This window comes from Oncorhynchus nerka, linkage group LG13 (genome assembly GCF_034236695.1).
Source record: "Oncorhynchus nerka isolate Pitt River linkage group LG13, Oner_Uvic_2.0, whole genome shotgun sequence".
NCBI classification, from domain to species: Eukaryota; Metazoa; Chordata; class Actinopteri; order Salmoniformes; family Salmonidae; genus Oncorhynchus; species Oncorhynchus nerka.
The window spans coordinates 43,481,410-43,508,958 of NC_088408.1; the positions used below are offsets into that span (position 1 = coordinate 43,481,410).

At 42.6% G+C, this 27,549-nt stretch overlaps 1 protein-coding gene across 1 annotated transcript in view; it reads left to right on the forward strand.

Moving 5' to 3' along the window:
• The first annotated feature begins 770 nt into the window (after positions 1–770).
• The window catches only part of LOC115139552 (ephrin type-B receptor 3-like), a 104,015-nt gene continuing 77,236 nt past the window's right edge, over positions 771–27,549 (forward strand). Inside the window, 1 exon segment of the mRNA XM_029677076.2 lies at positions 771–1,458. Within this exon segment, the coding sequence (XP_029532936.2) occupies positions 1,395–1,458 (64 nt within the window). The 5' untranslated portion in view covers positions 771–1,394.

A 27,549-nucleotide genomic window follows, 5' to 3' on the forward strand; every position in this document is an offset into this window, starting at 1 on the left:
TCAAAAGAAAGATAAACCTCTATTCCAGGTTTATTGAAGAAGAAGAAGAAACATCGCCATGTGCTCATTGTCATAGCCCACTGACTGTTCTTCAAATGCGCCTTCTCAATATGCAAGATTAGAGGCTAAAGCAACAATAGTGATTCACTAAACTATACGGTACAGTTTGTAAGCTTTTTAGATGTCTTCATATTAACATATTTACAACAGAACTGGAGTTTTTATCCACGTGCTTCAAGTGTGTAGCCTAATTATTGTTCTCGGTAAACTACAGTGAATCAAAATGCAACTTTTTGTTTTATATTCCGCATATTGTAATTTGTATTTCTTCAGAAACCGAGATTCTGAAAGTGTAGGTCTGTACACTGAGTGAGAATTGCACACAATTATACTTACAGAAAATCCCAGTGTTCATTGGGCTTTGCATTTTGATAACACACAATGTCCATTGAAAACCCTGAATATTCGACTCTGTTTTAGACACATAATTGCTGCAATAGCTGAAAATTATTTTATCAAAAAGAAAATAAGCAGAAACTCCGTAGTGTTGCATTAAATCGACCACTATAACATGAGTATCCCGCAGGGGGCGCTCTGTCCGCGCTGAAACGCCTGATCTGGGATTCCCGAGAAAGGCAGTGGCCCTGGAGCATCAGTTTAACAAGCTGGTTGTGGGGGTGTGACCGTATAAGAGACTGACAGCTGCTTTAACCCCTCCTCCTATGCTCCCGGTCTCTCTCTCCCGGTCTCTCTCTCTCTCGTTCACTCTTCCCTTGTTTCTGCACGATCGTGCTCAATTCCAATGCACACATCGAGCGGAGCATAAGCTTTCTCCAGCCACGCCGATAATTCGCTCAGGGACATTACTACAATATTACTACTACCAAGGATATTTTTTTTCGGGAATAACACTTTATCGTATAAACGGGTAGGCTAAACTACAGACATAGCTGGACTGCATTATGGTATTAATACAAGAAGTGTGGAAATATCAAACGTCTTGACTTCAAAAAGTATTTGGATTATTCCCGACGGACCCCGTGAAACGGATTTACATTTCCCTGCGTAATCATAATAGCAAACATCATCGGGGATATTTACTGAATGGTTGTTGGGATTGCCAAATGCGAAGTTTACGGTTTGGACAACGTTTGCCCTTTCCCGTTTCTTGCATAAACCCATTAAAAATTATTGAAAAGGAGAGGGCTCCTAGATTGCACAAAGCTTCTCATACCTCCTTCATATTGATATTTGTCTTGTTGGTTTTAATGAGGTAACTCTGGGTTTGGGTGCCAGACGCGGTTAGACTGGGTGCGTGGAGCTTCGGAACACCGGATTGTATTCCTCCCTCCCGCTCTCCCCTTGGTTTATTTCATGTCCGGACTGACCGCTTTATGACAATGGATTACTTTCTGGGTTTATGCAGCCTCTTGCTTGCCATGGCGTCAGCTGTTGAAGGTAAGACACATTCGTATTTTTTTGTGGTTTATTATTGGCTACTGGTTTTTGGATTTTCGTTAAGACCCTGTTCGCCCTGGGTTTTAACGCCGAAACTCTCATGAGGTCCGCCAATGGGCTACAGCAGTGCGCATTGGTAGTAGCCGAAGCAGAGTAACACAAGTGTATCCCTCGTCGAGCTATAGCTCTCTTATTTATATTTTAGCATTTTAAACGATTTATTTTTATCAGGCTCTGAGAGAACATTTTGAACAGATATGAACTCGCTCCCACAGATAGCTTGGCGCAACAGCAGACAACCCCAAACAACCCCAAGTGCCTTACCATTGATAGCTGATTTTCAATACACATTTGTAATGCTCAACAGTCGTATCATTTCAAGGATGGTTGTGTATTTTTCCGCTTAAGATCATTCATTCTTCTTGATGCTTGCCTTTTCATTCTTACCCTAAGGAAATTAGCGCAACACTAGCCTATATCTCAACAGGGAGTCGGAGCTCTATGTAGGTTGCAGCTCCGCGGGTCTGCAGCGCAATTGGTGCCCCAGACACTAAAATGTATTCTGGAAGGTTCATCATTGCATAAAATAGTGGATCAGTTTGAAAAGAATCCTATAAAGTAATTAAGTTTTTAGCAGATTTTGGCTTTCAAACCATTACATCAAGGTGTAGCCTAAATGTAGCTATATTTGCTATTGAATTATGATTCATTGCAAGCCAAGCGTTTGAGTCATTGTAAATTGGGATAATACAGTATTTGTCTACACGATTACTGTGAAATATATTTAAATTTCATTCGTTAATATGTAGAGCAATTTTAGCGAAAGTAGTACACTTTTTCTGTCAAGCAGCAAACATGAAAACAAAAAGCGTTTTATTGTCTAACAGTGGACCATTTATTCATTGGTGTAGAATGGGGAAACAGATCTGGCACACAGTGGGTTTGAATGGGCCTACAGCTAGTAGGCTATTGCTGGCTTGTGTTACTGTTGCCACTAGAAAAGTAGGACAGTGTGCCACCGTTTTTACTAAATGGCGCTCTCCCACAGCTTTCTTGTCTACTTTCATGACTTATCAATACATTTTCAACTCCTTTGAATTTACACTGATAAGATAAGCTTTCTACGGTGTTGAACTTCGATTATACTTGAGAGAGAAACCGAATAGCATGCACTGTTTTATGATTCTTGGGATTATTTGATTACGAGCGAGCCTTGACCCAATTTCAGAGCGTAATATAACATGACATTATAATTGTGCGGGATTATAACATTATCATATTTAGACAGTGTTTTAAACAATCGGTTGTTCTGTTGTATTCAAAGTCGGCCTTTGAAGTTGTGGTAAAGTGAAGTAGGCTATAGCGCGGGTCAAAATAATGTAGGCCTACACGGCTTATCTGATAAACTTTGTTGTTTCATTGGTGCCCGCAATCATTCTGCATAAAGTAGACTATAGACCAACTCATGTCAAAAAGAAGCGGTAAATTATGAATTGGTTGGTATGTGCACTGAAATCCACATATTCACCTAGCCTATGTAGACTATATTAGGCCTGTTAGTACACTGATACGAGGTAGCATTCAAGATATGCCTAGTGGGAGGCACTCATGTTGAGTGGTGTGTCAGGGTATATAACGGCACCGAAATTATGGGTGCAGCTTTTGAAATCAAATGTTCAAATCAAATTGTATTAGTCACATGCGCCGAATACACACCTTACTGTGAAATGCTTACTTACGAGCCCCTAACCAACAATGCAGTTAAAAAAAAAATACAGATACGAATAAGAATAAGAGATAAAGTAACAAGTAATTAAAGAACAACAGTAAAATAACAATAGTGAGACTATATACCAGGGGGTACCGGTACAGAGTCAATATGCGGGCGGGGCACCGGTTAGTTGAGGTAATATGTACATGTAGGTAACGTTATTCAAGTGACTATGCATAGATGGTAACAACAGAGAGTAGCAGTGGTGTAAAAGAGGGGGGCAATGCAAATAGTCCTTTTTTTGGCTGAAGTTGATGTATTTCGTTAGAACAACCTATTTCCACCATAAGTGCTCCAATACATTTCTCTTCGCTGACCTGGTTCGGGGCTTAGCTAAGCGTTTAACATGGGCAGGTGATTTATGACATGCGCTGGAGACTTTTCTGAGAGGGAGCATAGTATATGGGGATTTCGGGAGAAGCGACCGCCCGGGGAACAATACACGACCACACCGAGCGTCTGGTCTGACCAGGAACTATAAACGAGAGAATGACCCTATTTTACCCAATTTACAACAGCTACTAACAAGGGACAGGTTAAAAGTAACATTGCACTGCTTTGGAGAATACTTTTCCTATAACCTATTGAAAAGAAAACACCTTTAGTTTTTTTGCATTATAGGTCATGTTTTCTCGTACGCTCAGCATCCACGTTCACGATTCCGTTGAATATGTTAAATTATTCATGAAACATATTCCTGATTAATTAAATAATTTGATACCCCCATAGGTCTATTGTGTGACCTAATCCTGGACACATGAACTACGCCTAAACATCATAGTGTGACCTTGTGACTTTCTGCTTAAGCTTTTGTTTAGCAAAAATTAGCCATAGTATTCTAGGCCTATTGGGCGTTTTTACGCACTATGGTTGGCTTTAAAATGCCCTAGACTTCAAGTTAATGTTGTTTGTAGTTGTTTGAAATGTTGTACTTGAAATACTTTGAAAACAAAGCCAAAGTCTCATCTTGTTAAAGCCTCAGGAGGCCTACTGTACTGTACATGGCTACATAGATAAAGTGGCCAACAACCGGGAGTTGTTTGAATGAAGCACTGTGGCTATCGGTTTTCTCGGCGCTCCATCGGAGACATAAATTGTCCCGATGACATTTTAGTGCACTGGGGGATTCGTTAATCTCTTTCCCCATTGTAAATTATGTTTATGATAGAGGTTTAAGATAGAGGCAGAAGCAGATATGTTAGCGGTGCACACAGCACACACAACAACATCTATCACGATTCGCAGGCAATCTGGAACCGCGTTTACCCACTTTGACGCTTATTTAATTTCACTTATAGGTCCCATCCTTCACTTTGCAGCCTATTGTTTTTCTAGGGAAAGGATAATCATTTTCAATTCAAGCACGTTGAACTTCGTTTTTCCATTAGCCCACCCTCCCTCATCAGTTCATGAATTCCCAGGCAGTGCATAAGCTAACCTCACAGCACCAGTGTTTTGAAAGCCGTGCAATTGACTGGGACTGGCTTGATTTACCATTGTCACTGCTTGCACGTTTGTAGATTGGCCTACAGGTGCAAACCGTATCAAGTTTATTTTGTATGGATTTCCCCCAACTAAAGTGCTGATTATTTGCTTTGATGAGTTTTTCACCATATTTAGCCCGTGCCCATGGCATAATCGTTCTGTCTCGAAGCGTTGCTATTTATATTTGGTTGTGGTGTGCTTCAATCGGCGGCGAGCCTCGTACGCACCAGCTTGTGCTTTTATGCTGGGCCCAAGATCACACCTCTGCATGCCTAATTTCCTTTCCTTAATTTGCAGTTGGCGAATCTCTCACTCTCTCTCTCAAATCAATTAAAAGTCTCTCTCTCTCTCTCTCTCTCTCTCTCTCTCTCTCTCTCTCTCTCTCTCTCTCTCTCTCTCTCTCTCTCTCTCTCTCAGCCAGGTTTAATCCTTCTCTCTTCAACTTGCCTGGAAGGCTCTTCATCATCATTATTATTGCTTGACCCATTTTGTTCGGCACACTTGTTCTGTGTTAAATAAGGGAAGCCTTACCCAGCTTTTTTTTAGAATATGCTATTCTGTTTGAATGAACTAGGATTTTTGTAAACTTTTTACTGACCCTGTAGTGCGTCCAGAGAGATCCATTTCTGAGCGCCCACCTCGGAGAATCCATGTTACATAGGCCAATGCATTCAAAGGCAAATGCTCATCAAACGTCGTTAGGGATTATAATGGGCATTATTGAATGGACAAAATACATTATTAGTACTAAGGTTAACAACTGTTATAACCAAACCCTCTTAGGGGCCGAGGGGGAAATTGGACGGCAGAATTTGTAAAACAGTTCACAATAAGCCGCAACTAGCACTTTCAATAGTGAGACCTTGCTGGGGCACTACTGAATATGACAGAATCGACAGAATGTAGATTCTTGTCCACTGCTTATTGTTGTTGTTGTTAAAGATAGACTTTATTAGACCTAAACGAAATACTGACCAAAACAAAATGAGAATAACAGGGCTAAAAAGTACAGTGGATTTAATTGAATGCTTTAGATGTTTTAAATAATTTATGCAGTTTGTAATATATATTTTTTAAATAATTATAACACTAATTATAAAATAGCTTATTTATATGTATAGCCTATGCTAATAATATCATAATTTTATGTATTATCAATACGTTTTTGACTTTGCGTTAATACTTTGAAAAAACTGTTTTAGGCCATGGTGGCCTAAGAAAATGCCTCTTGGGTTGCATGCTTTGGTGAACTATTGAAAGTATTAATTATTTAAACTTTCCTACAGCCAGAGTGTCGCAATCGATGTGGCTATATTGATTTAGGACAACCGCGCTGCTTAGGCCTTTAACCGGATAATCAATAGAGTGATGCAAGAGATTGGCTTCCTTCCTATTGTCTGTGAACCAAATGGCTGCGACTTTTGACCAGTTGAATATCCCTGGCCTTACAATCTATTGGAGGGCAGGTCTTTATTGCAGAGTAGTCCACAGGATGAAACGTTGAAGTGCACCAATTAAGGCAATTTCTTAACAGGCGGTTGGAATCAAATGGTCTGGCGGATAGAGGGGATGAGTGTGCCAATCTAATTGCCACGTAGGCCACTCTGAGAGAGCGAGACAGCGCGATGGCGATGAGCGCATATAAGGCTTTTACATTTTGCATGATTTTTGACTTTTTGAATTACATGGGTGAAAATATATTTGAATAATTTCAATTTTTAGTATAGAATGATTGATTACAAAAAGCCTAGTTTATTTATGAAGTCTTTGGTTTTCATAAATTGATAGCATTACGGTTTATTAATATAAGGTTATGGTCTCTGTTTTCCATTCCGTGAATTATAGTTGTAGCCTATTTTACCATCTAATTTTGTTTATTGAACATGTTCTTTTCATGTAGAGTTTGGCCATGATTAAAAATACAGTATTCTGTTGTTAGAGTATTATTAATGCATAACAAATAATTGTGTAGGTATATTTTTCCATGTACATTTTTTTCTCCATCAAGAATAATATGAACTTTTGTTAAAATTAAAGCAATATAATTAAGTAAACAATTGAATCCAAATTTGTTGGATTTTAGAGTAATTGAGCGCTTATAATCTAAGGCAATAATATTAGGAATGATAGTGGTGATGATGATACTTATAATAGTAGTATAATCATTGTAAAACTACAATGTTATGATTCCATCATTATAATCCAAATTATTCACACAATTGTCAAATCACGATTCAGCCTGGAATTGTGAATCAATTGTGACTTTACAACTGTCAAATCCTCCATAAGAGAAGAATGACAACTGGAAAACAGTGGCATCTTCCACACTCTGGCACGGTATAGGTTAGATAGGGCCCCATTGAGTTGAAGGTCACATGCTAAGGAGAGGCCATGTTGAACAGATGTTCAGTGTCTTTGGTTCAGATTGGCGTAAGGCGCTCAGACGGGGTTTGGTTGGTGGGGGGCTGTGGCTGTGCAGCGAGAGAGAGAGAGCTGACAGGCTTATTGATGCTATGGGACTCAGGAGTGCTTATGTGAATGGTCACATCCCACTGGGAACAGACGTCAATTCAACATCTATTCCACATTGGTTCAACATTGTTTCAGTCAGTGTGTGCCCAGTGGGATGTGAATGCTGATGTTACGGTCACGTAGCACATCAACGTTTGCTCACATATCCATATACAACATTTGCACACCAGGAACTTCTATGTCATAGAATAAAACTAGGTGACCTTTTTGGATGGACAATATGGACAGTGGGTCTATTAGGGTTACTGTAAAGCCTACATTTTGGATGCCATAAGGACAGAATATTCTGGGTGGATTTATTGTGCTGTGAAGTGAATGGCTGGCTAATTAACGTATAAGTGGTTGGTTGCAGACCTTCGTGTGTGTGTGTGTGTGCTTACAGAGATCCCCTTTCTTCCTCTAAAGGGCTGTCCTTCAGCTGATGAAGGGTCTTATCGAATAGAAGGTCTTTGACACCCGCTCCTGAGAGCGTGAGGAGCAAATGTGTCTGGGCCTGCCCACTGCCAAATTCCCACTGGTGCTGTCTACAGCCAGCCGAGCGGAACGAGGGAGAAGAGGGAGACAAAAAAAGATGGGGATTGAAAGAAAGAGAATGAGAAGAAGAGAGAAAGTGAGAGTGAGAGAGAGAGAGAGAGAGAGGGGACTTGCACTCCGCCTGGAGAGAGCGAGATGGGTGGCTGTGGCACGGCTTTAGGGCCGTGTCTTATATCACAGTGCCAACTGCCGAGGCCAACAGAGACAGCTCAAGCCACCTAAACAAAGTCACATGATGGCAGCTGGCGTTAGGGTAGTAGCGCCACTCCTTTACCTCTTTAGTCACTGTCAAAGTCAGAAGGTGCTTTCTCTGAGGTTTTTCCCTTTCAAGTGGACTATAAAAGTTTTTCAACCGAAAATGTGTGACCTAAAGGGAGTGTGGGTATGTGCGTGCAGGGTGGGTGTGTTACCACTTGACCCCTTAGTCTGCTTTCGTTTAAAAAAATAGTTTCCATCCAACTGGAACCATATTAATGAGTTTCAAAATTCTGGTGAAATGCTATACATAATGTTAACTTCCATCAAAGTAGGTATTTTATAGGCCCCTTCCACATCGGACGTCCATAAAGCGCAGCTGAAATGACCATGTGTGACAACTCGGTTGGGTTAGAATGGGGGGTGCGTTCAGCAGGGAACAACGCTGTAGAACAGTCTGATTGAAAATGTTATGTAGAACAAACTTTCCAATCTGACGTCTAGAATAAGGAATCGTGTCGTCTTTATTTCGTGACATTTCTATCTGCATCGTTCCACAACATTTGCTTGCTGAATGTGGCTCTGTTAGGCCCCAGTGTGTTTTCTTCTGCTGCAACTGAGGACCTACGCCTTTTGACCTTCTGTCGGTTCGAAACAAGGAAGTCACTGCATCTTAACCAAGCCAGTCTTTTTATTCAGTAACAATTGGCTTCCCAAACAAAATCAAACCTTTTGGGCCATGCTTGTTTGAATAAAAATGGAATTAAGGATGAAAAAGGAAGCAAGAGGTGATTTTATTGTATTGTATTTATTGTACAGGGAAATATGCATGCACAGCCACTCATGCCTGTCGACACACATAAACACTCGTGCAGGGATACAAACAGACAAGCCAATAGCGCTGAAGTGTGCTTGAGCATCACTCGACGCCAGCTAGCAGTTCAGGGCCAATGTGCTATTCACATGTAGGTCGGGGGCGCTCGGGGGAGAAGACGAACACACTTTATGAGCATGCCATGGTCATTACTCTGCCGAGAGTCACTTGGCGAGAGCCGAGCTGACTTCTCCTTCTGCAATGCACAGTGGTTTGATCCTTTTCAGCCCCCCCTCCATTTTTTACGAGCTACAGGCTCTTGTAACCAATTTTGCTGATAGAGCAGAAAGGGTTCTTTGATATTTGTCTTTTCAAAAACACAGTCACATCTGTCGGCCGTTCCAAAATTGAGTGCCTGGAGGAAAAAGCTATCACCTGGTTTCAGCTTCGCAAGTCTTGTTAAAATGTAAGAGAAAGAAGAAAAGGGGCCAACTCTAAGATATTTTTAACATATTGAAATAGTTGAATGTAAGCTTTAGCTCCAGACACTTGGTTGTATTTTGGATACATTTTTAAAGACTGGCAACACATTTTGCTACTTTTCAAAATGACTGCCATAAAGAGAAGGTGTGATGATAGGGGATCTTGGAGGCACTGACTGAAGTCGTGGTTAGTGCGCTAGGTGTGAACGTCCACTTTGATTAATGGAACTAGATGTGTGAAGCGAGTGTGTATCGTGTGTGAATGGTGGTGTGTGTGTATGTTCAATGTGCCTGTGTGTCTTCATGGCGTGGGAGTCGAGAGTTACAGTTGGCACTAAAACTCCATCCGTTCACTCCTTCTCCTAAGAGTTAAAACACCCAGCTCCACCTGCTCCCAATCTACACTTCAAACAACACACACTGCCAAAAGGAAGCTTCTTCTCATGAATGGGTGCAGACTTTACCATACCCCTTTTACCACTTACCAATGTTGACAGTACTCACTCTTAATGACTTAAACAGGGTTTCTCAACGTGATGCAGCTTGCATAGAATGTACGACAGTCGAGAGTGACTGTCACGCCCTGGCCATAGAGAGGCCTTTTATTCTCTATTTTGGTTAGGCCAGGGTGTGACTAGGGTGGGCATTCTATGTCCTTTTTCTATGTTTTTGTAGTTCTTTGTTTTTGGCCGGGTATGGTTCTCAATCAGGGACACCTGTCTGTCGTTGTCTCTGATTGAGAACCATATTTAGGTAGCTCTTGCCCACATGGGTTTTGTGGGTAGTTGCTTTCTGTTTTTGTATCTGCACCAGACAGAACTGTTTCGGTTGTTCTCTTTGTTGTTTTGTTAATCAGTGTTCAGTTCCATTATTAAAATGACGAACACGTATAACGCAGCGCTTTGGTCCTCACCTTCTTCCACCAACGGCCGTTACAGTGACGATAATCCTCACAGTCCCCACTATGACCTCCTGAAGGTTTTGTCTGTGGGAAGAGTTCCGCTAAGCTTTGCATTGAACGTTAAAGACCTTCAATGCCCTATGCTCCTTTAAATGCATGAATAAGCATACCAAGTTAGGGGACAAAGGCAAAAATGCAGTGAGGCATCTTTTTGTCTTTACGTGCATCCTGTGCACTAAAAGACCAAATGCCTTAGTGTTGAGTTGAGGCAGACATTGTTTTACTGCCTAGCCAATCTGACACTTCTCCATTTGGGGAGACGGGACTGAGGGAGCTGTGAAGTGTGTGTGTTTCTCTGACTGTTTGGTCTTTGTCTCTGAGTGTGTGTGTGACCATAGTGTATTTTCCAGTGGTGTAAAAATTACCCAATTGTCATACCAGAGTAAAAGTATAGATACCTTAATAGAAAGTTACTCAAGTAAAAGTCAGCCAGTAAAATACTACTTGAGTAAAAGTCTAAAAGTATTTTGTTTTAAATATACTTAAATATCAAAAGTAAATGTAATTCTAAAAATATTCTTAATTAAGTATCAAAAGTAAAAGTATAAATCATTTGAAATTCCTTATTTTAAGCAAAGCAGACAGCACTATTTTCTTGTTTTTAAAATGTAAGAATAGCCAGGGGCGCACTCCAACACTCAGACATTAGTTACAAAAGATGCATTTGTGTTTAGTGAGTGCGCCAGAACATACGCAGTAGGGATGACGTAGTGTTCTCTTGATAAGTGCGTAAATTTCACTATTTTTCTTTTCTGCTAAGCATTCAAAACTAGCACTTTGGGTTGCCAGTGAAAAATGTATGGAATAAAACGTGCAATATTTTCTTTAGGAATGTAGTGAAGTAAAAGTAGTCAAAAATGTAAATAGTAAAGTAAAAGTACCCCAAAAAACTACTTAAGTAAAAATATTTTACATCACTGTTATTTTCAGTGGCGGAAGCCCCTGTGGGGGGCACAGAGTGCTGTCCCTCACAGGGCTATTGAGAGAACTTTATCTATTATAAGGGAATGATATGCTTTATGGAAAGGAAAGGGGGATACCTAGTCAGTTGTCCAACTGAATGTATTCAACTGAAATGTGTCTTCTGCATTTATCCCAAACACTCTGAATCGGAGAGGTGCGGGGGGCTGCCTAAATCGACATCCACGTCTTTGGCGCCCGGTGAACAGTGGGTTAACTACCTTGCTCAGGGGTAGAACCACAGATTTGTACCTTTATGCAATCCAAGGCAATAGGTTTAATATATAAATCTAAGGAACCCCATCTGTAGTTGGGCTTCCGAGTGGCACAGCAGTCTAAGGCACTGCATCTCAGTGCTAACGGCGTCACTATAGACCCTGGTTCGATCCTGGGCTGTATCACAACCAGCTGTGATTGGAAGTCCCACAGGGCAGTGCACAATTGGCCCAGCGTCATCCGGGTTTGTCCGGGGTAGGCCGTCATTGTAAAATACAATTTTCTTCTTAACTGACTTGCCTAGTTAAATAAAGGTTGAATAAAAATAGCCTCATAGGAGATGTCTTGTCATTGTGATTTGTTTATATATTCATCTTTCCTCTGTAGATTGTTTATCTACAGCAAGCTTTAATCATGGGGCGGCAGGGTAGCGTAGTGGTTAGAGGGTTGGACTAGGAACCGAAAGGCTGCAAGTTCATATCCCCGAGCTGACAAGGTACAAATCTGTCGTTCTGCCCCTGAACAGGCAGTTAACCCACTGTTCCTAGGCCATCATTGAAAATAAGAATTTGTTCTTAACTGACTTGCCTAGTTAAATTAAATAAAAAAATAAAATAAAAAGTGTAGCGAATGAGTGTCCTTATCAAGTGTTTGTGAAGATATATTTTTGTAGGATTCAATCTTGGCGTACCATTTGAAAGAATTACATTTCTGAGCGTGGTTTGATCAAACCTGATGTGACTTCTATTATTATCATTGGCAGATGTTCTAATACCTGCAAGGGGTTTGAAACATGCAGACAGTTGAAAGACCCCTGCTGGACCCACTGGAATATGGTGCTTGATGAGATGGAGATAGACATAGACAGTAGAGAGAGTGATAAAAACATGATATCTACTTTTATCTAGTTAAGATGAAACCATATGGTGACTAAACCACCACACCAGCTCACAGATATGGTGTATCAGAGCCTTTTGATCTATAGGCATGAGTCCAGCAGATAGCTACATCTGTAAGGTGACATATCTCAGCAAGGCAGTGAGAGTGTTCACCCAGGGCAGCCCTTTTCTACAGGGATTATCCACAAACCCCCTGCCTTGCGAGAACCTCCCATACTGGGTGAGAGATGTATGATTGCAGGGTTGAGCTTCGTGCTCTGGTTCTCCGCTGAGCCGCAGTCGAAGGTTTATCAGTTACTGAAGCTGAACCTGAACCGAGACAGAGAAAGAGAGCAAAAGAGAAATAAAGAGAGTGAGAGAGAGGCAGAGAGAAAGCCACTTGGTTCAGTGTTGGCAAGACAGCTAATTTCAAAAGGTGTTGAAAGTGTTGACAATGCGGGACAGTGTGACCCATGTGAGATTTGGGGGGAGCTGTGGTAAAATGAGTGGGGAAGAGGGGGTGAGGAAGGAGAGGTAAAGGGGGTTGAAGGTGGTGGTGGTGGGCTCTGGGAAGGTGTGAGCATCAGAGAAGGGAGATTTTATTTCCTACCTTGGACCAGTGTTACATATCTACTATATCCTCTCATCTTCAATTAGACTAGCTTAATCCAGTTTTGGCCTGGGAAGAAAGATCCAGCTTTCTTTCTTTCTTTCCCTCTCTCCATTTCTCTTTCTCTCTCTCACTCACCACCCAGGTTACCAAATGAAAAGTCTGGGCTGTGATGCAGGCTGGAAGGAATCCGCGGTTGTTTTTAATGAAATTGACAAAGCAACCGAGTGCCGATCAATGGCAACATTGTGCCACAAGACAGCATCTCTGACCATGTCAGAGAGACAGAGACACTGCAAGAGAGATCGACGGAGAGATAGAGAGACTGCAAGATAATCAGCTGTGTAGCGCTAGGGCAAAAATTCAAACGGCATTGTTTGCTTTTGCTCAACCGTTTATGAGATTATACTGTCCAATAACTTTTATTGTTGCTTAATTCAAGGAACTATAGGGCTGTATATCTTCTGTGATGATTTAGCGCGTGAACAGAACTCCACGGGCTTATCCACGGGCAGCCGTTTAGGCCCTGAGTTTGTAACTGGGTAGACAGATTGGCGCTGTGGTTTGCCAAAGAGGAAGAACGAAAAGTTCACCGGTCCTCATTCAAACAGGTAGACTTTTAAACAAACCGGAGACAATGCCTCCCGTTCTCTCCTCTGTTTACTTTCTCTTTCTTCAGCTCAGTCACTCTTTCATTCTCTCCTTTCCCACCCTTTACTGTACCCCTGATTCCCACCCTTTAATAGTTTGGTTCTAATTGTAGTAATATTTTCCCTTCCCGTTATCTGCCAGCCTTGTAATATAGAAATCCCAAAAGCTAGGAGACAGGGATATTTACTGCCCCATGGTCCTTTGATGTGTCCACTTGTTGATAAGGGCTGACAGTCAGATGACTCACTTCCTCTATTGAAGTGGAAAGAGGAGTCTGCGGTTCTCTGCCTCGTTCTGTGTCATTGTTTCCCATGAACACGAAGTGATGGCGACTGTATGCAAAAAATGCAGTTTGAGTTCAAGCACCGACACTTACATGACATGTTTGCAATGGCATTCTCTTTCAACCTGTCCCCATCGCCATTGGCTTCTCCAAGAACTGGTTCCTCAGTTGTCAGACATCACAAAAAGAGAGATTAGTACAAATGGAGGAAAACACACAAGGTCTTCAATGGGCTGTAATTCAATCTGTTGCTGTAGGGTGTCGGAGGGTGCCTAAGTGCAAGGAACGTGAGGTGTAGCAGGTTTTCAATACCCGACAGAATGGTGAATAGTGTGAAAACAATCGCCAGGGACATGAAAGCGAGCAGGAACACACAGCAGAGTCAAATAACACCCGACCAGATGGGAATGGTCAGTGAACAAGGGGGTCCATGTTTATACCATTGGTGTCAGAAGACGGATCTGAAAACCTTAACCCCAAAGACACTTTTGCCCCCTCTGAATCCCTATGGGACCGGGGGCTAAAAGTGTGGTGATGATTAGAGATTCAATTTAGCTCTCCATCAATCAATGCTGGAGGGAGGAAGGTGAGTGCTGTTGATAGCCCAGCCTCTTAATACCAGACTGGGTTGGTCTCTTGGGACTAGGCGTTTTTTCTGCTTTACTAATTAAGCGGCAAAGCTGCCACTGCACTTACTTATTAATGAATCTTCGCTTCGATCGGTGCTGGAGACCGCGAGGTAACTCGACTCTAAACCCTAATTAGTCCATCACTAATGGCTGAGTTTCTCGACGATCCATACATTCTAAACATCTACCGTCAGCCGGAACATGCCATCGCACTTCTGACCTTCACTTCTGGTCTTCTGCTTGTTTGAGAGCAAATTTGAGAATTTCCCCCTCATGGAACTTTATTTCCATCTGGACACCCATATTGAATGGAGTCGTATGCAGGTACTTTTTGAGTAGGTACTTTAATTTAGTTTAAGCTACAGTATTTAATCCCCTCTCCCAGATCCTCCTCTTAGTGTGCTTGGTGTCATTTGACTACAAACCTCAAGAGAGATCAAATGGGATGAGGTGTCACACCCTTTGATTTCCTCCACAGCATAAGTGCTAACAGAGAAAGTCAGGATGTGGCACAAACATTCTCCCATCTCATTTCCACACTTTGTTTGTGATGCTCATTCATAGACGAGCAGGTTGAAAAAATCATGCACCCCTGACAATGCGGGTCAATAAGATGTCACACGCACAAACCACGTCAGTCATGTAACCAAAACTTTACCCCCACGCAGACTAGCTGAGTTTGTCTAGTTTTAGTGGTGGTGGTGACATCACTGCTCAGGGACAGTGAGTCCGTCCGTCTATTCATCGCAGCCTTGTATGGTGTGGCCTTTAGAGCTATAAACGCAGGTTCTGAGTCAGATTTACAGGCCCCTGTGCTTTGGGCCTCATTAGTTTATCCCCACTCTTAGTGGTTCTTTGCGGTTCAGGGTCAGGTCTAGGGATGCGTCCCAAATGCCACCATGTTCCCTACATAGTGCACTACATTTGACCAGACCCCTACGGAAAGTAGTGCCCTACATGGAGAATAGGGTGCCATTTGGGAAGCTACCTATGACTAATCAGGCAGGGGTTGATCCACGCCCTGTGGTCTGGACTGACTCGGCCAGTCCCAAACTAACCCCACCTAACCCAGACCATCAAGAGCTCTCATATATATGTTTTCGTGTGTGTGTCTAAGGTAGATGGCAACTACAGTATGTGTGTGTTCATTGAATTAGGTTGCATATTTTGTCTGGCATATAGGTAGGTATAGTACATTTAGAATAGTTTATTTGAGTTAACCAGGCAAGTCACATTGAGATGAACATCTCTGTTTCAAGAAAGCAGTCTTGTATTTGAATAGCCAATTCATTTGTAGCCAATTAATTTGTCATAGTTCTTATAGCTCTCATCTGTGGTCACAGAAATAGCTGAAAGCTATAACTGAATGATGAGGCAAGTCATCAGAATATGATCTTTATTAATTTGCCTGTTGGCTTTGCCATGGGCAGTGTTTTGGGGTCACAGTGAGGCAGAAGGGTAAAATATTGGAAGTCAACATTATAGCATGAAACTCACTGCCGATAGACTGCCGATAGACTTCGTATCACAGTGTGAGGCCGTTCCTTCTTTTGAAAGACTCAGTAGCAACAAACCTACCGATTCTACTTGTAGAATCGCAATGTTCGTCAGTGGCCAACCACTTGACTTTGAGCCAATTAGAGAGCATGAAACCCCACATGGGGGAGCTAACAAAAAAAGGATAATCGGGCATTTTCTCCATATAGCCATGGGATGATCCAGTCTCACTTCATATGCAATGAAGGCTATGGGATGGTAGCCAAGTGCACAGATACAATGATACAATGCACACAATACTAAATACTTCCCTCAAGCTTATTGACCACTGTAGCTATTATTGACATTATAATTAAGTCACAATGGATTAGCTAGTTTCCATGAAACAGCTGCCTGTGTTAGCTGCCGGGTTAGTGCAGTGTCCTTAGCTAGCTAGCTAGGTTGTTCTAGCTAGCAAATATGCTAACGTTAGCTAGCTAGCTAAATATTTGGCTATGGGCTGGCACTGGCAGTAAATCAAATCGAATTTAATTTGATTGGTCACATACACATGGTTAGCAGATGGTATTGCGAGTGCAGCAAAATGCTTATGCTTCCAGATCCGACAGTGCAGCAGTATCTAACAGGTAATATCTAACAATTTAACAACAAACCTAATACACACAATCTAGTAAAGGAATGGGATAAGAAGATATAAGTATAAAATATATGGATGAGCAGTGACAGAGCAGCTAAGATGCAATAGATAGTAAAGAATAGATAGTGAAGGATACAGTATACAGTATATACTGTACATATGAGATGAGTAATGTGAGCTATGTAAACATTCTTCAAGTGGCGTTAATAAAGTGACTAGTGTTCCGTTTATTTAAAGTGGCCAATGATATCACGTCTGTAGGTAGGCAGCTACCTCTCTGTACTAGTGGTGGCTGTTTAACAATCTGATGGCCTTGAGATAGAAGCTGTTTTTTAATCTCTCTGTCCCAGCTTTGATGCACCTGTACTGACCTTGCCTTCTGGATGGAAGCGGGGTGAACAGGTACTGGCTCGGGTGGTTATTGTCCCTGATTATCTTTTTTACCTTCCTGTGACATCTGGTGTTGTAGGTGTCCTGGAGGGCAGGTAGTGTGACCCTGGCGATGTTTTGTGCAGCCCGCTCCACCCTCTGGAGAGCCCTGCAGGTGTGGGCGGTGCAGTTGCCGTACCAGGCGGTGATACAGCCCGATTGTGTTAGTGAGGGTTTTTGGTGACAAGCCACATTTTTTCAGCCTCCTGAGGTTGAATAGGCCATGTTGCGAATTCTTCACCACACTGTCTGTGTGCGTGGATCATTTCAGTTTGTCGATGATATGTTCACCGATGACCTTAGATCTTTCCATTTTCTCCACTGCTGTCCCGTCGATGTGGATAAGGGGGTCCTCCCTTTGTTTCCTGAAGTCCACGATCATCTCTTTTGTTTTGCTGACATTGAGTGAGAGGTTATTTTCCTGAAACCACACTCCGGGGGCCCTCACTTCCTCCCTGTAGACTGTGCCGTCGTTGTTGGTAACTAAGCCTGCCACTGTAGTGTCGTCTGCAAACTTGATGATTGAGTTGGAGGCGTGCTTGGCCACGGGTGTGCTTGGCCATGGGTGAACAAGGAGTACAGGAGAGGGCTGAGAACACACCCTTGTGGGGCCCCAGTGTCGAGGATCAGCGAAGTGGAGATGTTGTTTCCTACCTTTACCACCTGGGGGCGGACCGTCAGGAAGTTCAGGACCCAGTTGTACAGGGCGGGGTCGAGATCCAGGGTCTCAAGTTTAATGATGAGTTTGGAGGGTACAATGGTGTTGAATGCTGAGCTGTAGTCAATGAACATCATTCTTCCGTAGGTATTCCTCTTGTCCAGATGGGATAGGGCAGTGTGCAGTGTGATGGCGATTGCATCGTCTGTGGACCTGTTGGGGTGGCATTGGAGTGGGTCTAGGGTGACAGGTAGAGTGGATGTGATATGATCCTCGACTAGTCTCTCCAAGCACTTCATGAGTGCTACGGGGAGATAGTCATTTAGTTCACTTACCTTACTATAGGGATTATTACAGTATGGAATATGGTGAGTGAATTAAATTGTTTCTTCATCATCTTGCTATGTAGTTATGTAGCTGTGGCCATCAGGCTAGTAACAACAAGGGCTTTCTACAAAATAGCATCATTAGCAAAGTAGCTTCAAAATCTAGACAATTAGCAATATGCACAGATATGCATTGCCAAACAACGCTACTGTCACCTTCTGGTTTGGAGTATTTTAACAAGGCTGAGTGGTTGATGAGATTGACTGCCTGCTAAGTACTGTCGGCAGGTAAACGTTTGGCAATCTTACCGGTGTGTCTGAGTTTTAATGGGTGGTAAAACATTAGAAGTGAATAACTTGAATGCCGGTGCGCAATGTCGAATATTAAAGAAGTCTCGAGGTATTGCTCGCCTGACGTAGAGTACCTTATGAAAAGCTGTAGACCACACTATAGACCAAGAGAATTCTCATCTATATTATTCGTAGCGTCTATTTACCACCACAGATCGATGCTGGCACTAAGACCACACTCAACCAACTCTAAGGCCATAAGCAAACAAGAAAATGCTCACTCAGATGCGGCTTTCCTGGTGGCCGGGGACTTTAATGCAGGCAAACTTAAATCAGTTTTACCAAATTTTTACCAGCATGTCACATGTGCAACCAGAGGGGGGAAAAAAACTCTACACCACCTTTAGTCCACACACAGAAATGCATACAAAGCTCTCCCCCGCCCTCCATTTGGCAAATCTGACCGTAAGTATATCCTCCTGATTCCTGCTTACAAGCAAAAACTAAAAGCAGGAAGTACCAGTGATTCGCTCAATACGGAAGTGGTCAGATGATACAGGACTGTTTTGCTAGCACACACTGGAATATGTTCCGGGATTCATCTAATGGAATTGAGGAGTATACCACCTCAGTCATCAGCTTCATCAATAAGTGCATTCACTACGTCTTCCCCACAGTGACAGTACGTAAATTACATATCCCAAAAAGAAGCCATGGATTTCAGGCAAAATCCGCATCGAGCTAAGTCTAGAGCTGCCGCTTTCAAGGATCGGGACACTAATCCGGACGCCTATAAGAAATCCCGCTAGGCCCTCAGACGAACCATCAAGCAAGCAAAGCGTCAATACAGGATTTAGATTGAATTCTACTATACCGGCTCTAATGCTCATTGGATGTGGCAGGGCTTGAAAACTATTATGGACTACAAAGGGAAACCCAGATGCGAGCTGCCCAGTGACGTGAGCATACCAGACATTCACAAAGCCGCAGGGCCAGATGGATTACTAGGACGTGTACTCAAAGTATGCATGGACCAACTGGCAAGTGTCTTCACTGACATTTCAAACTCTCCCTGACTGAGTCTGTAGTACTTATGTGTTTCAAGCAGACCACCATAGTCCCTGTGCCCAAGGAAGCGAAGGTAACCTGCCTAAATGATTACCGCCCTGTATCACTCATGTCAGTAGCCATGAGGTGCTTTGAAAGGCTGGTCATGGCTCACATCAACGGCATCCTCCCGGATACCCGGGACCCACTCCAATTCGCATACCGCCCCAACAGATCCACAGTTGATTAAGCTCAATCGCACTCCACACTGCCCTTTCCCACCTGAACAAAAGGAAAACCTATGTGAGAATGCTGTTCATTGACTACAGCTCAGTGTTCAACACCATAGTGGCCACGAAGCTCATCACTAAGCTAAGGACCCTGGGACTAAACACCTCCCTCTGCAACTGGATCCTGGACTTCCTGATGGGCCGTTCCCAGGTGGTAAGTTTATGCAACAACACGTCTGCCATGCTGATCCTCAACACTGGGGCCCCTCAGAGGTGTGTACTTAGTCTCCTCCTGTACTCCCTGTTCACCACGACTGCGTGGCCAAACACGACTCCAACACAATCATTAAGTTTGCTGACGACATAACAGTGGTGGGCCTGATCACCGACAACAATGAGACAGCCTATAGGGAGGAGGTCAGAGAACTGGCAGTGTGGTGACAGAACAACAACCTCTCCCTCAATGTGAGCAAGACAAAGGAGCTGATAGTGGACTACAAGAAAAGGCGGGCCAAACAGGCCCCCATTAACAGGCCCCCATCAACAGAGCTGTAGTGGAGCATGTCGAGAGTTCCTTGGTGTCCACATTACCAACAATCTATCATGGTCCAAGCACACCAAAACAGTTGGGAAGAAGGCACGACCAAACCTTTTCTCCCTCAGGAGACTGAAAAGATTTGGCATGGGTCCCCAGCTCCTCAAAAAGTTTTACAGCTGCACCATCGAGAGCATCCTGATCAGTTGCATAACCTCCTGGTATGGCAACTGCTACAGAGGGTAGTGCGTACGGCCTAGTACATCACTGGGGCCAAGCTTCCTGCAATCCAGAAGCTATATAATAGGCGGTGTCAGAGGAAATCCCATAAAATTGTCAGAGACTCCAGTCACCCAAGTCATAGACTGTTTTCTCTGCTACCGCATGGCAAGCGGTACCGGAGCGCCACGTCTCGGACCAAAACGGCTCCTGAAAAGCTTCTACCCCCAGGCCATAAGACTGCTGAACAACTAATCAAATGGCCACCTGACTATTACATTGACCCCCCCACCCCCTCGCTGTTTATTATCTATGCATAGTCACCTCACCCCTACCTACATGTACAAATTACCTCTAACCTGTACCCCCACACACTGACTCGGTACCAGTACCCCCTGTATATAGCCCTGTTATTGTTATGTTATTGTGTTACTTTTTAGTATTTTTTACTATTGTATATTTTGTAAATATTTTCTTAACTCTTCTTGAACTGCACTGTTGGTTACTAATTAAGGGCTTGTAAGTAAGCATTTCACGGTCTACACTTGTATTCGGCGCATGTGACAAATAAAGTTTGATTTGATGACAGGAACATGGGTGTGGTCAAAAGGTCTGTAATTATGACTGTCACCACCAAACGAGAATCTAAGGTATGCATGTTTTTCTGCCTGTGTGTATGTGTACATGTGTTTAAGAGAGAGAGATGTTTTAGAAAGATACCAAGTGCACTTATTAACCCTATTTTTTTGTCAGGGTTACGTAACCCTTTGTCCGCCTCCATCCCTGAGTGTATATTATTGAGTGTGTGTGGGTGAGTCAGTCTATCCACTATCACATCCCGTACCATCACCCAGTGCGATTGGCAGCCTACCAGGCAATATTGACTCAACAACTTGAAGTGAGCTGTCAAAACAGTTCATGTATAGATCAGCGATCAACTCTGGGTGGATATAAAATGACATTTCCAGTCCTTTGACATCTGTTATTTATCCCTCGAGCCATATAGCCACAGTTGCTCCCTCTGTCCCTTTTATCTCCCTCCCTCACTCTCCCTCTGCGTCCCTGCTGCGCGTTGGCCTCTATTGCCCTCAATCACACTAGCCGCTAGATAGACTAGTACAGGCTTCATAGGATGTTTGCCTCAGGGGCTACACATACCACAGGAGGTTGGTGACACCTTAATTGGGGAGGACGGATTAATGGTAATGGCTGGAGCGGAATGAGTGGAATGGTATCAAATACATTGTTTCCAGGTGGTTGCCATTTGCTTTGTTCCAGTCATTATTATGAGTCGTCCTCCCCTCAGCAGCCTTCACTGAAACACACACACACACACACACACACACACACACACACACACACACACACACACACACACACACACACACACACACACACACACACACACACACACACACACACACACACACACACACACACACACACACACACAGAACCAGGGGCGTCATGCACCCCAAAAAATCTGACCGGAACAGAAAGTACTTGAGGATGGCTGGGAGGTGGGCCCGGGTCCACGAGGGGGCTAAACGTTTGGTATGATTACATAAGACATAAGGTTACTTAAAGGTGCAATATGCAGAAATCGCTCTGCCATTTCCTGGTTGCTAAAATTGAAATAGTTTGTCTAACTTCAGTTTATGTGACAAAACAATCAGTCGTTGTGTGAAGAATAATTGTACCATCTAAACCACTGTGAAATATATTTTCCATATCCCAAAATATTATATTATTATTCATCTGTTTCAAGCTGGTGTACAAAACCGAAAGTGAAAGATGCAGAAACGGGAAAGATAAAACTTGTGCCTATAGAACAGATCTACCACTTCTTAGACTTGCTTTCAATGAGAATGACAGGTCTATAGCTCAATATTTCTATTGAGTCACCCCCCAAAATTATATATTGCAGCAATAAGTCTAAAACATATTGTGCCTTTTGCAAATTCATAACATATTGTGTATTTAGCAAATTCAGAACATATCATACAAATTGGAATTCATAACATATCATACAAAAATTGATGAGGGACATTCTCAGATTAATACATACTATATGATAGCTAGCAGCATACCACCCTGCATCCCACTGCTGGCTTGCTTCTGAAGTAAAGCAGGGTTTGTCCTGGTCGGTCCCTAGATGGGAGACCAGATGCTGCTGGAAGTGGTGTTGGAGAGCCAGTAGGAGGTATTCTTTCCTCAGGTCTAAATTCCGGTGTAGGGTGCTGTCTATCGGCTGGGACGTTAAATGGGTGTCCTGACTCTCTGTGGACACTAAAGATCCCATTGTACTTATCGTAAGAGTAGTGGTGTTAACCCTGATGTCCTGGCTAAATTCCCAAGCTGTCCCTCATACCATAACGGTCACCGAATCATCCCCAGTTTACAATTGGCTCATTCATACCCCTCTTCTCCCCTGTAACTATTCCCCAGGTCCTTGCTGTAATTGAGAATGTGTTCTCAAGTCAACTTACCTGGTAAAATAACATATTATACTAAATGGAGGGTTTCGGATTTAAATACAAAATGATCTGAGACCAGGTTGCAGCCAGGGCGCTATAGAAATCCATTGGGCAGTTACGTGTGACTCCTTTGAGTTTCCATAAAAAACACTTCTCATCTCTGTGGTAGATTAGGTGAATAATGTAACAAGCCGCTGCCTGTAATAGTTGATTTTGATTTAAAAGGGCAGGGTCATGTTTACAGTTGAAACTGCTTCACTCTTAGCTGTAAAAAGCTTTAGCCTTAGCCTATTTAGCTCGCTCGAACCAGCCCAATCGAGCGTTCTGTGTTGTGTCCAATGCTAACGTAGACAAGGCATTTGAAATGCACTGCACTGATTTTTTAGAGACAATGGAATTATTGATTACTCTGGAAATTTCACAGAGCATCAAGGAAGCTGCTAATCTTTTGAAAAGGTCATATTGAAACAATGTTGCTGTTTTTTTAATCAAATCCTGCTTTAGTGTGTAGGGCGCTGCCCATGGTGCTGATAGAGCGCAGCAATATTTTGTGCCATTGAACCTGTCACTTCTTGATCAAAAGCATTTTTTGAACTTTTTTGTTTAGCAGGGTATAGCGTGATATAAGCATAATTCAATTAAGTTCCAATGCAAGAACCTAAATGACATCTGTTGGTACATATCCATATGTTTCATCATTGAAAGGCTACATTCTATTATGGTTTTCTTGGTAGCTAGGTTTTCATTGCAGTAAATGGAACTTTACGTATTGGAAATGTGTTTATGGTAGGCTGGCATTGCTTAATAGATTATGCGGGTATAATTTGTTTCACATAAGTGTGTTTTACCATATCACAACGTGAGCGAGCGGCATGATTTTCCATGTTTGCAGCAGGCCTGCATAGGCCTTTTCATTTGGAAAGACAGCTGTGCATGGCTGCATCTCACTGGAGTAGTGTGTCGGCTATGTTTTGGTTATTTGATCTCCATTTGCCTTGTGTTTACTTTTAATGTAACGAGCCTAAATATAAATTGTTTCATGCCTTTATCGATCATATATTTTGTTTACTAGGACATCTACTCTGTACCACTGTTTTGTTCTGTTTGCATTCGTTCACATTCACAGTTGCCGGTATTCTAATCCAAACTTTAGAATATTCTACTTTCAGCATTTCGTTTGCATTATTTTGGTAATACAGCTGTGTGTACGGTGCATTTACATAGACTGTTTGTAATAAGGTTGCCCATCGCAACGGCATTGCTGTAGAGGGATGTCCCTTGTGCTGATACAGAGCAACAGAGATAGGCTACAGAGTCTCGGCATTTGAACATTATGTTTATTAGGGTATAGCGTGATTATATAAGCAGAGTTCAAAATAATTCCAGTGCAAGAACCCCCAAAAATGTGCCCCCTTTGCGATGTCAACAGCCCCCTTAGTCACTTATTCTGGCACCGGGCCGGAAGTTGCATTTTTCAAAACACCAGAACAGCTTTTTCCTGCAATCTAGAGCATAACCATAATTGTTAATTCTACGTTAAAAATGTGTATATTTCTCTGCACATCTAAGCATACCTCTTGAGCTGTCTGTATCTTTTTTCAAATAAACAAAATATGCTTCTCGGCATATCTACTCAAATCTGGGTAAAATGTATTAAACGTAAAATATCAAATTTACTCATCTGGAATGCCAGCATCCGGGTACTATTTGATGAAGTTGCTAGTTGAGGACTTGCGAGGCATCTGTTTCTCAAACTAGACACTCTAATGTACTTGTCCTCTTGCTCAGTTGTGCATCGAGGCCTCCCACTTCTATTCTGGTTAGAGCCTGTTTGCGCTGTTCTGTGAAGGGAGTAGTACACAGCGTTGTACGAGACCTTCAGTTTCCTGCCAATTTCTCGCCTCTTTACTGCTTTGCTAGCTTAATTGCAAAAGGGTTTTCTAATGATCTTTTGCTTATCAATTGCTGATAATGGGCCTCTGTATGCCTATGTCGATATTTCTTAAAAAATCTGCCGTTTCCAGCTACAATAGTAATTTACAACATTAACAATGTCTACACTGTATTTCTGATCAATTTGATGTTATTTTAATGGACAAAAAAAATGAGCTTTTCTTTAGAAAACAAGGACATTTATTAATGACCCCAAACTTTTGAATGCTAGTGTGTATTTTTTTAAACAGGACAAATCTGAGGGAGAACGTGTCCCCATGCCCCGTATGGGCATGACACCTCTGCTGTTTGACTGCTATAATGCTTCAGCTCGGTTATTCTGGCATGTTGATGGTGTGGTCTCCAGATGACACACACTTGCAGGCACACCACAGGAGGCTGCTGAGGGGTGGACAGCTCTTTATAATGGCTGGAACAGAGTAAATGGAGTGGCATCAAACACATGGAAACCAGAGTATGTGGTGTGCATGCATGTGTGTTTCATCTGGAGGCTTCACCATCAACATGCCAGAGCATGAGCGTGCCCAATTTGACGAGCATGAAGCGAGATTCGCAAAGGCTGGAGCGTCGGCCTTCCCGCCCGATCCAATTTGGCTCCAGTAGCGCTCCAGTTACGCTCACTTCACCAGTTCAGGGCATGCCCGGCTCATCATTCATTTGTAGTCTATTTGTGTGCTGTTATAGCCCCTTGCTTTAGCTACTGTCATGGAGTTTGCTAAATATTGTCATAAAGAAACTGATAAAACACACAGATGCTAAATCAAGGTGACTTACAAAGACGAGGACCAAGAACAAGAAAGGGAGTGTGATGATGTAGTGTGAGAATCATTGTGGAATCTGAAAAGACTCGTATCGCAAAGGCATGATGGTGTACTTACTATGTGCACACGCTAAACGAAAGGAACAAGGTGGGTAGATAAGTGTGTATTTATAAACTAAAAATGATAAACTTTTAGTTTATTTTTGTTATATTATTTATACAATAGGCCATCATTGATTTTGTCCCAATAAGCCTGGCATATTCCCACGTTCAAGGAGCTTTCCGTTTTGATTGGGTTATTTAGCTTAAAAACTTTAGGCCTACCTATAGAAAAAGAATAAATTCTGCATCTCTGCCCAGCCTGGCAAAAAGGGTATTTAGCATCCCCAGTGACTCTGCACGTGTGGAGAGGATATTCTCTCCAGGCACCATCACATTTGTATTTAATTCCAAGTAAATCACAGCCTATATGTGCAATTTATAGACTATAATGATTTAATACAACGAAATGTTGTTTAAATGCTGAACACTTTATGTCCCTTTTCGTTCCTTCTTAGGGTCCCTTTCTGGCTCCTGGCCCATTTAGAGTGTTTTTATGATGTTTAATATGACATGTAGACTATTTGAAATGATGTTTGCTTCTTACATTCACCTTGTCATGTTTATTCAAATACTTTTCATTCAAAACCATACGGTTTGGGAGTCACAAAATCGATGGGCGTTGGTTAAATTGTGATTTTAATGAAGGGAGCGAATTTGGAGCGTCTGTTTTTATTTCTGCGAGCACTGAGTGGTTTTTAGTGGAGCGGTTGGAAAGTACATGGAGCACCGGAGCGGTGTACAAGCACCTCTCCATGAGCGATGAGCGGGATTTCCAACTGCTCAACTCCACTCACCTCCACTCACATGCTCTGATGGAAAACATGTGTTGGATGTATTTGATATCATTCTACTGATTCGGCTTCAGCCTTTACCAAGAGCCCGTCAACCCAATTAAGGTGCCACCAACCTCCTGTGATGTACACACACACACAAACTGGACACACTTAACTCACTCCAATCCTGCCCAGGCTGGATCATCTGTCTATCAGCACATAAATCAATGGGGCCTTGCTACCTGGGCTTCTGTGCGGGGGGTGAATAATACACGTCAGTGAGGGGTGAATAATACATTAGCCAGCATGGCCTATACGTTCCTTCTACTGCTGAAAGGAAGAGAAGGGAAGAAAAAGCGAGAGAGATTGGAAAAAGAGTGGGAGAGCGGGGGGAGCGAGAGGGGGGGGGGAGTAGAGGGAGACATCTCCAGCATCTGCCGCCTCTTCTTTTACATCCAACCCAGGAGATCCCTTCCTGCTTTGCAACCTGTTTGCCTACAGTATGTCCACGCTTAATTCAGATATATGGTATGGGACCATACTGTAAGGAAGATTCAAGTCCCAGCTAAACAACAGCACCAGTCCTTGGATATATGCCGATGGGGAGTGATGCATACATCAACTCTGGTTCAGTTGACTCACTTGATCTGAGGGAAGTTGCTGGCAGTGGTCTCTTCTTGTGGGTCAACAGATACAAGTGACACACCCATCCACCTCAGTTTTAATGGCAAATTGTACAGACAGTGTTCCAGTCAGCTAGATTGTGAGTGACCGCCTTGACACAAAAGCAACAGCTTGGGACAAAAAGGTTATATCTACATTTTAGTAAACATTTTGTTCGCCTTGTTCTGTTCAATGTCCTCTACCTATATTGTACTCTAAATATCCCAATTCATGTTGTGATGTTCAAAAGAATACAAGATAATAATTAATGACACCATTCAAACCAATGAGGTTCGGAACTTGAAAGCCAATTATCTCATCTTTTTGCAGATAGAACCTTATAGTCCCAAGCTTTCGATTAGTTAGTAGCCGAGACAGACAGACAAACACAGACAGACCGTCCTGTACTCCCTGTTCACCCACGACTGCATGGCCAGGCACGACTCAAAAAACATCATTAAGTTTGCAGACAACACAACAGTGATCACTGACA